Here is a 12,466-nt window from a genome sequence, read left to right as displayed (position 1 = left end):
GTTGGGCAATCCTACTTCCATAGTGATACTGCCTCGGAAACCCAAGGAGGGGTCGCTATGAGTCGGGGCTGACTTGACGGCACATAACAACAACAATGTTCCTAAGTGTCCCTGCGTGTCACAAATCATTTGTATTCATCTGGTAATTGAAAAGTGGGTGGTTCAAACTCCCCCAGTGGCACTGAGAAAGAAAAGACAGACAAAAACCAAAACGTAATATCCCTAAAGGCAAAATCCTTATTTACTCACTGCTGATCCTTAGTGCCAGATCCTTGGAAGATGTTCAGAGAATATCTACCAAATGAATGAATGAATGAATAAGGTTAACACCCCCACCCTTTTTATTTCTTTTGGTTTTCTTTTCTTTTTCTTATTATTCTTGTTTTCTAAATTTTTTCATTCTTTTGTAATTTGGAGTCTAACACTTTTTATGTAATTATTAGACATTTCTGTTTCTTTTTCTGTAATGTGCCTCTCCATGTCCATGTCCTTGACTCCTTTTCTATTGCAATCTTAGCCGTGTAACATAATACTAGTAGTCCTTGACTTACAATGTATTGGAATTATGATGAACTGCACTTACATCTCTCTCTCTCTCTCTCTCTCTCTCTCTGTCTTTTTTTTTTTTTACATCTTATAGTTAGTAATATGTACTATATACAATATTGCAGCATGTAGGTTGCTGATGTTATCTGTAAATTGCTATGTAATGTTTCCAAGCCCCAAAGAGATATATCTGATTTATAAAGACACTGATGATAAAAGGCAATAAAAATGAAAACTTAAAAAAAAAGTATTCTGCTTATATGTCAGAACTGACTTACAAAAAAAGTCATTGGAATGGAACCCTGTCCTAACACTGAGATAACATTGAGAAGAATGAGAATTCCAGAACACTTAATTGTACTCATGAAGAACCTATACATAGACCAGGAGGCTGTCGTTAGAAGAAGGGGATACTGCATGGGTTAAAATCAGGAAGGAAGTGTGTTAGGGTTGATGCTTTCACCATACTTATTCAATCTGCATGCTGAGCAAATGATCCGAGAAACTGGACTATATGAAGAAGAGCGCAGCATCAGGATTGGAGGAAGAGTCGTTAACAACCTGCAATATGCAGATGACACAATCTTGCTTGCTGAAAGTGAAGATGAGTTGAAGCACTTACTGATGAAAATTAAAGACGATAGTCTACAGTATGGATTACACCTCAACATAAAGAAAACAAAAATCCTCACAAGTGGACCAATAACAACATCACAATAAATGGAGAGAAGACTGAAGTTCTCAAAGACTTCATATTACTTGGTTCCACAATCAACACCAGTGGAAGCAGCAGTCAAGAAATCAGATGATGCATTGCACTGGGCAAATCTGCTATAAAAGACCTCTTTCAAAAAGTGCTGAAGAACAAAGATATCTCCTTGAAGACTAAGGTACGACTAACCCAAGCCATGGTGTTTTCAATCGCCTCATATACGTGTGAAAGCTGAACAATGAATAAGAAAGACCGAAGAAGAGTTGATGCTTTTGAGTTGTGGTGTTGGTGAAGAATACTGAAAGCACCATTGACTGCCAGAAGAATGAACAAATCTGTCCTGGAAGAAGTGCAGCCGGAATGCTCCTTGGAAGCGAAAATGACCAGACTTCGTCTCACCTACTTTGCTTATGTTATCAGAAGGGACCATTCCCTGGAGGAAGATATTATGCTTGGTAAAGTGGGGGTCAATGAAAAGGGGGAAGGCCCTCAACAAGATGGATTGATATAGTGGTTGTAACAATGGGCTCACGTACAGCAAGGATTGTGAGGCTGGCACAGGACTAGGCAGTGTTTTGTTCTGTTGTACACAGGGTCACTGTGAGTCAGAGCCGACTCAATGGCGCCTAACAACCACCTGTAGTTACCATGGACTTCAGAGTCAGACAGTCTTGGTTCCAAATTTTGTTCCTTATGTTTACTAATACCATGATTTGAGCAACTCTCTTAATCTCTGTAAACTTCATATTCCTTTTCTGCAAAATGGAGATAATATTGATCTTCACCTCATCAAATTGTCTTAAGAATTAAAGGAGATAATGCGTATTCAATACATGGCCCATAAAATATTTAATAGATGCTTAGCTTTATAATCTCTTATAGATTGGTGAATTTTTAATATAATAAAATATATTAATCTTGTCATTATTTATGGCAAATAATTTTCCTTATTTACTATTTTTTATCATATTCAAATTTTTAAAATGTATCTGAATGCTATAACTTCCAAGCAGTAAAAAGCAGTAATGTATTTAAATTTTTTAATTTTAAAAATTAAAAAATAATTTAAAATTTTAAAAATAATAAATTTAAAACTTTTTAAATTATGTTTTTAAAATATTAAAAAAATAAACTAAGAAAAATGTATAGACTATATTTGGGTATTTCTTCCATTGCTTTTATGCTTAAAAAGGTTTTTCCTATCCTCAGTCACCTCTCTTTCTCATACTTTTATGTTTATTATTTCCCACCGGCCACTCCTCGGAAGGAAGACTGGTCAATCTACTTCCGTAGTGATACTGCCTCGGAATCCCAAGGAGGGGTCGCTATGAGTCGGGGCCGACTCGATGGCACATAACAACAACAACATTTAACTTTATGATCAATCTAAAAATTATTTCACTTTAGGGAGCTCTGGTAGCATAGTGGCTAAGACACTTGCCTGCTAACCAGACGGCTGGCGGTTCAAACCCACCAGCCACTCCTCGGAAGGAAGGTTGGGCAATCCTACTTCCGTAGTGATACTGCCTCGGAAACCCAAGGAGGGGTCTCTATGAGTTGGGGCCGACTCGACGGCACATAACAACAACAACAACAAGGCAAAAAATTAGACTACCACATTTTTCAACTGAACAAGTTTTATTGACGAATTCATCTTCATTGAATTATGATGCTTTCGAACTTTATTACCAATGAGGTGGTTGTATTCGCTAGGATTTCTCATCTTGGTCTGTTGCTTGGCTTTTCTATTCTTGGATCAGCAGTGTAGTCTTTTATTTGTTGTTGCTGTTGTGTGTGCTGTCAAGTTGATTCCAGCTCATAGAGACCCTATATGACAGAGTGGAACTGCCTCACAGGTTGTCCTCGGCTGTAATCTTTACAGCAGCAGGTCAACAGGCCTTTTCTCCTGAGGAGCCACTGGTGGGTTCAAACTTCTGACTTTTAGTTGGCAACTGAGTGCTTAAACGCTGTACCACCAGGGCTCCTTATCTTTTAGTTAGAAATAGTGCAGTTCATTTTAATATTTTATAAGACAAGTCCTCTTCATCACTTTTTTCCCAAAAAGGTTATCTCTTAGCTACTTTCACATTTTTTTCCAAGTTAAAAAATTCTTTTAGGAATCTCATACATTGCTGGTGTGAATGTAAAATAATAAAATAACTATGGAGAGGAATTTGACAATATCTAATAAAACTATGGATTTCACCTCACATAAAGAAAACAAAAATGCACACAAGTGAACCAACATCAAGATAAATGGAACAAAGATTGACGTTGTCAAGAATTTCATTTTACCTGGACCCACAATCTGTGTCCACGGGAGCAGCAGTCAAGAAATGAAACTACGAAACACATTGAGCAAATCTTCTGGAAGAGACCTCTTTAAAGTGTTAAAAAGCAAGGATGTCACTTTGAGGACTAAGGTGCACCTGACCCAAGCCATGGTATTTTCAGTTGCCTCCTATACAAGGGAGCTCTGGTGGCATAGTGCCTAAGGGATTTGACTGCTAACCAGAAGGCTGGTGGTTCAAATCCACCAGCCACTCCTCGGAAGGAAGATTGGGCGATCTACTTCCATAGAGGTACCACGTCGGATCCGACTTGATGGCAGTAAGTTTGGTTTGGTTCCTATGAATGCAAAAGCTGGACAATGAATAATGAAGACCAAAAAAGTATTCAGAAGTGCATTTGAATTATGGTGTTAGTGAATAATATTGAATATAGCAAGGACTGCCAGAAGGAGCTCTGGTGGTGTAATGGTTAAGGTATTTGACAGCTAACCAAAAGGTTGGTGGTTGGAACCCACCAGCCACTCCATGGAAAAAAGATGAGGCAGTCTGCTTCCGTAAAGATTTATAGCATTAGAAGCCCAGGAGGGGTCGCTATGAGTTGGAATCAACTCAATGGCAGTGAGTTTGGTTTGGTTTGGTTTGGCCAGAAGAATAAACAAATTTGTCTTGGAAGAAGTACAGTCAGAATCCTCCTTAGAAGTGAGGATGGTGAGACTTTGTCTCACGTACTTTGGACATGTTATCAGGAGGGACTTATCACTGGAGAAAGACATCTTGCTTGATAAAGTAGTGGGTTAGTTAAAAAGAGGAATACCCTCAACATATGGATCAACACAGGGGCCGCCGCAATGAGCCCAAACATAGGAACAATTATGAGAATGGTGCAGGATCGGCAGTGTTTCATCTGTTGTGCATAGGGTTGCTATGAGTCAACGGCATCTAACAACAACAATAAAACTACCCACCAACCATCTATCAGTTTGTCATACACTGGTGGCTTGTGTGTAGTCATGATGCCAGAAGCTGTGCCGCCAATATTTCAAATACTGGCAGGATCACCCATGGCGGACCGGTTTTAGTAGAGCCACTGAACTAAGCCACACTGGGAAGAAAGGCCCGGTGATCTAATGCCAAAAATTAGCCAATTAAAACCCTGTGGAATTACAACAGAATATTGTCCAATAGCATGCAGGAAGATAAGCCCCCAAGATTGGAAGGCACTTAAAATACCCAGCAGCTGCAACAATGGACTTGAGCACACCAACTCTTGTGGAGATGGTGCGGCACCGGGCGATGTTTTGTTCTGTTGTACATGGGGTTTCCATGAGTTGAAGTCAACTAGATGGCAACCAACAACTTTTTTCAACACCTAGAAATCATATTCTTTGTGAAACTCGATCTACTGATGTGCAGCTGAGTTCAGTGAGGTAACAAGTGACCTGTTTTGACCTTGGAAATCTATGGCCTTTATTCCCAGGACTATTTTCCCTGTTATATTGTTTTGTATCCTATTGTTTGGCTTCCTAGTGTTTGAGGAGTTTAAATGGTTTGGAATTTGACTTTGAGAAGGTTTCCTAATCTTAATTAAAGTACAGGCAAAAACAGAAGGCACTCAACTAAGCTCACTCTTCCGGATCTACAATAGGGCAGACACCACCTCATCACACCCTTTCATGGTAGTAGATCTCACAGGAAGCATGTTCGCAAACTCATCTGTTGCACAAAGCACTTTTTAAAATTTATTTTACTGTGTTAAAATACATATATAATCAAACATATTCCATTTTAACCATTCTCAAGTGTACAGTGCATTAATTACGTTTGCCGTGCTGTGGAACCATCGCCACTATCCATTTCCAAAAGTTTTTCATCCCCCCAAATAGAAACTCAGTACCCCTTAGGCAAAAACTCCCCTCTCCCTCCTCCTCAGCCCTTGTAACCACTAATAAACTTTTGTCTCTCAACATTTGCCTGTTCTAGATATGTCATGTAAGTGGGATCATACACTATTTGTCTTTTGGTGACTTAGTTCATTCAGCATAATGTTTTCAAGGTTCGTCCATGTCATATGCTGTATTTGCATTTTGTAACCTGTAAAGAAAGTTTTCTTACTGGGGTGGTGGTGACAGTGATGGTGGTGAAGGCCATATCCCTAAACCCTGAGAGATTTCTTCATGGCATTACTCTGCTAGGTCATAGGATTTTATCTGTTTGGGAAAATTTAAGACTGAAAATCCCTTGTTCTTCTCACATCATATTTATTATTTTATTCCTCATTATAACTATTTTTTTTTCTTTCCAGAGATAGACTACTGTGCTTCATCTAACCATGGATGTCAGCATGAGTGTGTTAACACAGATGATTCCTATTCCTGCCGTTGCCTGAAAGGGTTTACCCTGAATCCAGATAAGAAAACCTGCAGAAGTAAGTCACACTTGGTATGAGAAAAAGACTTGTAGGTAGTTTTCCTTTCCTTGCAAATTTCAAGTAAGATATGTTTTCACTTAGTATTTGTGTTTATTAACATGATTCTGCCCTTTATTTTACCTTTTGGCTTACTTGATCCTACTATGGGGATGATGGTTTTTATACATTGAATAGACTTGGTCTGGGCATTAGATTCATGGAACAAAGTCTGTACCCAAGATGAAACTCCCACCTATTTGAAGTGAGGTGCAACCTCTCCTCCTCACCCCACAATATGTATTTGGGATTTGAGAAAGAAATGCCTGAGCCCAGACAGTTGCTAGAAAGAGCTCATTTCTTCCAGTTTTATGAGATAAGATGCTTTATGGCTGCCAAGAGGGAGGAAGTGAAGGAAGAAGAAAAGGAAGACTCTGGGGACTCCTAGTAGCACTTAAGGGGCAGGAGGTGTCAGCAGGATAATATGAACAATGTGCCGAGCCTGTCATCTGGCACATCAAGGGGACTGACTGGGTCCAGAGCACGCACTCCAAACAGGATCTTGTCAAACCAGACCGTTCCTGAGAGGCTACTAGAACAGAAGATTTTCACAGCCAGCGATTTTTGTCTTTTTCTCACAGCTGACCCCTCAACACCTCAAAGAGTGCCTGGCCATGTCTAATAGATACAGCTCAATATTTGTTCAATGAATGAATAAGTGAATCTCTCTTGACACTTATCATCCTAGAGAATTGCAACTTTTATTTGAATTACTCAATCTTGTTAGAAAGATGGCCTTTTCAAAACAGGCAAGTTGTAGATTTTTTCATAAACATTCCTCTGCTAGTTAAATTTGTATGTCAACTTGGCTGGGCCTGGTTGAGTGGCTGGGCAGCTGGTGGTAATTATTCCCCATGATGAGACTGGCAATCAACTCCATGGTGGGATCTACCACAAGCAGCTGAGTAGCTGCCTTTGGGATGTGGTCTGCTTACTGTATATAAGCAAAAGCCTTGGGGAATGGTCTAGCATATGGCACACTTGGACCCTGCATGTACCTGTGTTGTTCAGCAGCCTGCCATGCTCTGCCAACCGTGGGACTTACAGTGGACTTGAATTAATGGCCTGCCGTGTGGTTTGGTAACATCAAGACTGTGCCTTTTTACCTGTCAATCTTGGGCTTGGTAGCCTCAGCAGCCAGCAGTTGTCTGAGTGAAGAAAAGCCTCTACCTTCAGTGGGCTGGGCGCTGGAGGCAAAGCTGAAGCCCAAGGCTGAGAGGCTTTCATCCAGCCCCTAGAGCCTGGCACTTTGAATCTGGACTTCTAGCCTCCTGAACTGTAAGAAAATAAACTCCTGCTTGTTAAGGCCATCCCATTTATGGTATATATTCTTGTCAGAGTGGCACTAGGTAACCAAAACTATTCCTATAGTTGACACACTCATGCACAGTCAATTGTTTGAGTTCTTCTGACAATGTCATTCACAGAATTCTCTGGAGCTCCCGTTTAGGGATGTATTTTCCTATATATTTCTTCACCCACTCCTTCCTGGCAATATGTATATAGCAGGACTGAGTTTTCCAAGGTTTAACCATTTATCTCTTTTGAATAACACCATGGGCTGTATGACTGAACCCAGATGAGTCCCAGTCTGCCGGTAGCACATATTAACTTACACGCTCATTCTAATACCTGATAAATGTTGTCTGGTGACAGATGGTTGCAGAGCCCACATTTTGAAACAGCTTCACTTATAAAAAAGAATTCCCACTGCCTTGCCTAGATACAAACCCTGGAAACATCCAAGCATTAGATGGGAATTTTAATTGAGAGCATTCAGAATGTGAAAACAATTACTGTAGATGGAATATTTTCCATTAGACCACACATGCGTACAATGTTGGGGGGCCAACTTTTCTAGCCTGGCCTCTCCTCTCTGTTTACACCTTGTTCTGAGGGTGAATGTGTCAGCGGCTGACTGCATGCAGGGAAAATCACCCACAGGTAGATTCACTGGTGGACCGATGGCTGTAACGGAAAAGAGGATAATTAGATCTGGTTCAACTCAGACCCTCACTGTGGTTGTAAGCTTCATTTTGTGTTACCAATGAAGTGAAAAGGAAACAAGTTAGGCACATGGCCATCAGTACAGAGAATTTCCTTTAAGCTCTGCCTGTCTTACCAATCGTCTGGACTCCCTCAACCTCTGTCTCTGTCCACACCCTGCCTGGAAAGGCACTTGGAATAAGAGAAAGACCCAAGGCAGTGAGCACATCATGATTAAGGGAGGAGAGGGCTGAGAACAGAAGGGAAAGTGGTGAGGAAGTGACCATTTGGGAGTAGTTTGACTATCAGTCACTGGCCAGCAGATGGGCCTATTTGCAGAGTGCCTAACATTCATTCATATATATTCAGTGGTTATAGTTCCATTGCCTTGTTAGCCAGGTGTCTTGATTTTCCATCCAAGAAAAATAGAATTTTTTCCTAAAACACGGTGTCCTCATCAGCCCTTCTCCCAACATCCTGCTTCATCGTTACATTTTCCATTGTCTTTCTGCGAACCCAGCCCTCTTGACTCCTGAGGTCAGCCTCTTAGAGTTCCCCTGACTGAATGTTTGCACTTGGTGGATTATGACAGACAGCTGTGGAAGGAAGCGAGCGCTCCTGTCTGCCACTCTCGGGAGCATTCTCTGGTAGAGAGAGAGGCGAAGACATTGGATTTAAAATCTGGACTTGGTTATTAGGAGTCTGAGGTCTCCTGAGTGATCTGAACATTACAGTCTAGAGCTCAGGGTCCAGCCATTTACAGTTAATGGGAGGTTGATGGATGGAGAGTGTTTCCAAATCTAATAAACAATCTATTTTTCAAAGGAATTTGATGTTATTCAATTAAGCAGGAAAAAAATAAAAAGTTAAGGCAGAATCTTACTGGAGAGAAAACTCTTGGCCAGCATTTGTTCTTCCTTCTTCTCCAGGCACTGTTTCTCCTGCTGGAGAGTGCTGTCATCGACTTAAAAGCATAAATTATTAAGGCGGTGGTGCAAAGCCCAGAAACTGGGTCTGGCCTGGTTGTCTAGGTGGAGGTCCAGGGCTGAATCAGATGTGTGTGTGACTCAGTGTGCTGGGCCCCAGGATTGCTCATTCTGGTACCACGGGCTGGTTAGTGCTTCCTGAAGCTGCAAAACACAGGGTAAAAAGGAAAACTAGGTGTAAACATAGGTTGGACTGAGCTGAAAGATAGGAGGTCCAGCCTTGGCAATGACACTCAGATCAGCCATGTGACCCTGGGCAGATCACTTTATTCCTCTGGACCTGGATTTCCTAAACTGAAGGAATAGGACTTCCTGCTTTAACATTTTGTTGCCAGTCTGATTTTTCTAATCTCATTATCTGTGCCACTCACCTGATGTTATAATTTACCTGGGGTTAGTAATCTTTCATGTCTTTAAGGTCTTACCTTCCCAGTAAGACGCCTTGGTGGCTTAATAGTAAAGGTGTTAATTGAAAGGTTGGTGGTTTAAACCCACCATTGCCTCTGCAGGAGCAAAGACCTGGCAGTTTGCTCCCATAAAAAATTTCAGCATAGGAATCCCTATGGGGCAGTTCTATTCTGTCCTGTAGGGTCAATATAAGTTGGAATCGAATTAATAGCACACTACAGCAACCTTCCCAGTTGGATCTTCTTCTTTGAGTTCCGTATATAGCTCCACACAGAGTTGGCACTCATAAAGATTGTTTTATTTGTTATCTGACAGTTCCACCATCTGACCTTGGAGGGGTTTACTGGCCACTCCAGGACTTACCAGATAAAGCTGCCCAAGCCTGGCTTATGTGTGTTAACCTCTCAAAAAACCATATAGTAACCTCTTCAAATCTCTCCATTTCGCCATCTTTAAAATGTGGATAAGGATAGCATGTACCTTGTAGGATCAAAGGACATTGTGTTTATGAGTAGATGCTTAAGTGATGTTAGCAGCTATGGTTATCATCATTAACATCATCAATGGATGCCTATGATGAAGAGAAAAAGTGATATAGTCCTTCCTTCAAAAGAAACAGATTGAGGCATCACACACGCACACACACACACACAAATGTTATATAACCATTGTGATGAATGCTGTGAGAGGTCCAGGAGAAAGAACTAACTTCATCAGGAGGTTGTGGAGGGCATTGCTGGGGAAAGGATGCTGTGCTAACACATGTTAGAACATACGGATTAAAGCATTTGGCTGCTAACCAAAAGGTCAGCAGTTCAAACCCACCAGCTGCTCTGCGGACAAAAGATGAGGCAGTCTGCTTCCATAAAGATTTATGGCCTTGGAAACCCTGTGGGACAGTTCTACTCTGTTCAGCCCATATGCCTGTCTTTTGTTTTGCTGGAAGCCGCAGGAATGAGTTCAGTTCCAGACCTGAAGGACAGCTAGGGGCCATAGTCTCAGTGGTTCCACCGGTGGTTCTGAGTCAGAATCAACTCAGTGGCAGTGGGTGGATAATGGTGGGAGTGGAGTGTGAAGAATAGGTCATTACAGAGATAAAGACCAACATGTACAAGACTCTCTGGTGGGAGGGAGCCTGAGGACTTCAGTGAATGCCAGTGTGGCTAGAACACACAATCTGGAATAAACTAGAATCAGGCCATGCAGTGCCTCCAAGGCCATGCTAGAGGCCTCAGTCTTCATCCTAAGGGCAGTGAGGAGCTATCAATACAAGAGGGTGACATGTATCTTATATACAAGGCATTTGTGTGTGTAAGCTCCCTCAAATACTTTTTGGGAAGAGATGTGATAAATAAAAGTAAAATGTATACATTCTCAGTGTATTACTTTATGGTTTCAGATTATTCCCCCTGTATCAGGATACATTTTGGCCATATAAAACAGAGAATCCAATGAACAGTGTTTTCAGCCAAAGGACATTTCCTTTTTCCCTGACAGTTCCAGCAGTGGTTGTTTCCAGGGTTGGCTCAGTGTTACCAAGAACCCAGACTCTTTCTGTCCTTTTACTCTGCCATCCTCATCCTCATGCCTGTTGCCATATGGCTGCAACGTGGCTGCTGCAGCTTCACATGGCATACCCTCACACTACTAGTTTAAAGGACAGAAAGAGATACGGGAAGGAAAAAGTATCTGTCCTCCTATACCTCTGGCTTTTCAGGGAGAAAAGTCTTTCCTAGGGGCCCTCAGAAAACTTCTTATGTCTCATCAGTCAGAACTAGGGCATGTTCTCACAATTAAACCAATCACTGGCAATGAAGAACATAGTTGCCAAGCTGGCTTAGACCAACCATGATTCATTCCCTTGGGGCCAGGGTTCTATTTCCAGGAAGACAGAGGTAATGGTTGTTGGCAAGGCAGCATCCCCAGAAAAAGAACAATGCTGTGCTGTTAAATGAATCTAGCGGCTGGTGACGACCTTTTCCCCTAACACCAGTCTCATAAAGGCCCTCTACAAGCTCGTTTTATTTTCTTTTACAGTTCTCCATCTCCCCCATAATCTGTTGTTTTGCAGGGTCTTGTGGTTTTAACATTTTCTACCAGGAAATGAAATTGCTAATTGGCTACTGGTAATGATGGCGTTTCTATCTGCTGGCAGGAACACAGCTGGGACAGGGGTTATTCTTACCAAGGGACAAAACTGCAGTAACCTGGGGCAGCATCAGAAATACATCTTCTGGTGTGTTTTCAGTTTGGTGATGTGGAATGTTCTCATGAACTCACTCAGAGCAAGGTTAAGCTCTTGGGCCCTTCTTAATGTAACTGCTACTTCCTGACTCTCCCAAATAGCTGGATATTTTGCAAGATCAGCTTTTGTTTATTGAACCTCGTGTTATCCAATGTCTCTGTTGGATATCACTGGAGATGGCTGCTTCCTAGTGCTTTGGGCCCTGGTGATCAGATTAACTCCAGGAAGAGACTGATCAAATTTTCTTAGCTTTCCCATCTTTCTTGGAAGAGGAAGGGCTGAGAGTTGTAGTCCTCAACCCATTTCTCCGTCCATTAGCTGACACAGGGGAAAAGACCAGACTGAAGACTTCAGAAGGCTACTTCAGGTGTCAGGTTTCCTGTTAAACAAACTCCCAGAGAGCAGGAGCTATTTTCTCTGTGTCCTATAGAGCTCCTTATTGGCTGAAGTACCCTGTCTTTCCCTCTACTCTGCAAAGTCTTCTTTTTTTTATTCATTGTGATTTGGGTGAAAGTTTACAGAGCAAATTCACTTTCCATACAGCAGCTCACATACACTTTGTCTCATGACACTGATGACAATTTCCCACAATGCAACAGCTCCCCTCCTACTTCCTCCCCATAGTTACCTCTTCCCTGTCTCCTTCCCTCCATGCACCCCTGCCCCCTGAGCTGTCTCCCTGTGCTTACACAGCCCTTCTATTCTCCCATGATTGTTCTATCCAAGGACTGTAGCTACCTAATGTGAATGTTCAGCTCATATGCCTGTCTTTTGTTTTGCTGGAAGCCACAGGAGTGGGTTCAATTCCACACCTGAAGGGCAGCTAGG

General features: G+C 41.8%; 1 protein-coding gene across 1 annotated transcript in view; it reads left to right on the top strand.

Annotated features, from left to right (window-relative positions):
* MATN2 (matrilin 2) overlaps positions 1–12,466 on the top strand; it is a 192,954-nt gene that overhangs the window by 134,579 nt on the left and 45,909 nt on the right. Inside the window, exon 6 of the mRNA XM_007934845.2 lies at positions 5,852–5,974. Coding sequence (XP_007933036.1) covers positions 5,852–5,974 — 123 coding nt within the window. The remainder of the gene's footprint in view (positions 1–5,851; positions 5,975–12,466) is intronic.

This window comes from Orycteropus afer, unplaced genomic scaffold (assembly GCF_000298275.1).
Source record: "Orycteropus afer afer isolate SDZICR_OR568_19922 unplaced genomic scaffold, OryAfe1.0 scaffold00021, whole genome shotgun sequence".
In the NCBI taxonomy this organism is placed as follows: domain Eukaryota; kingdom Metazoa; phylum Chordata; class Mammalia; order Tubulidentata; family Orycteropodidae; genus Orycteropus; species Orycteropus afer.
This window is presented reverse-complemented; position numbering and strand designations above follow the sequence as displayed.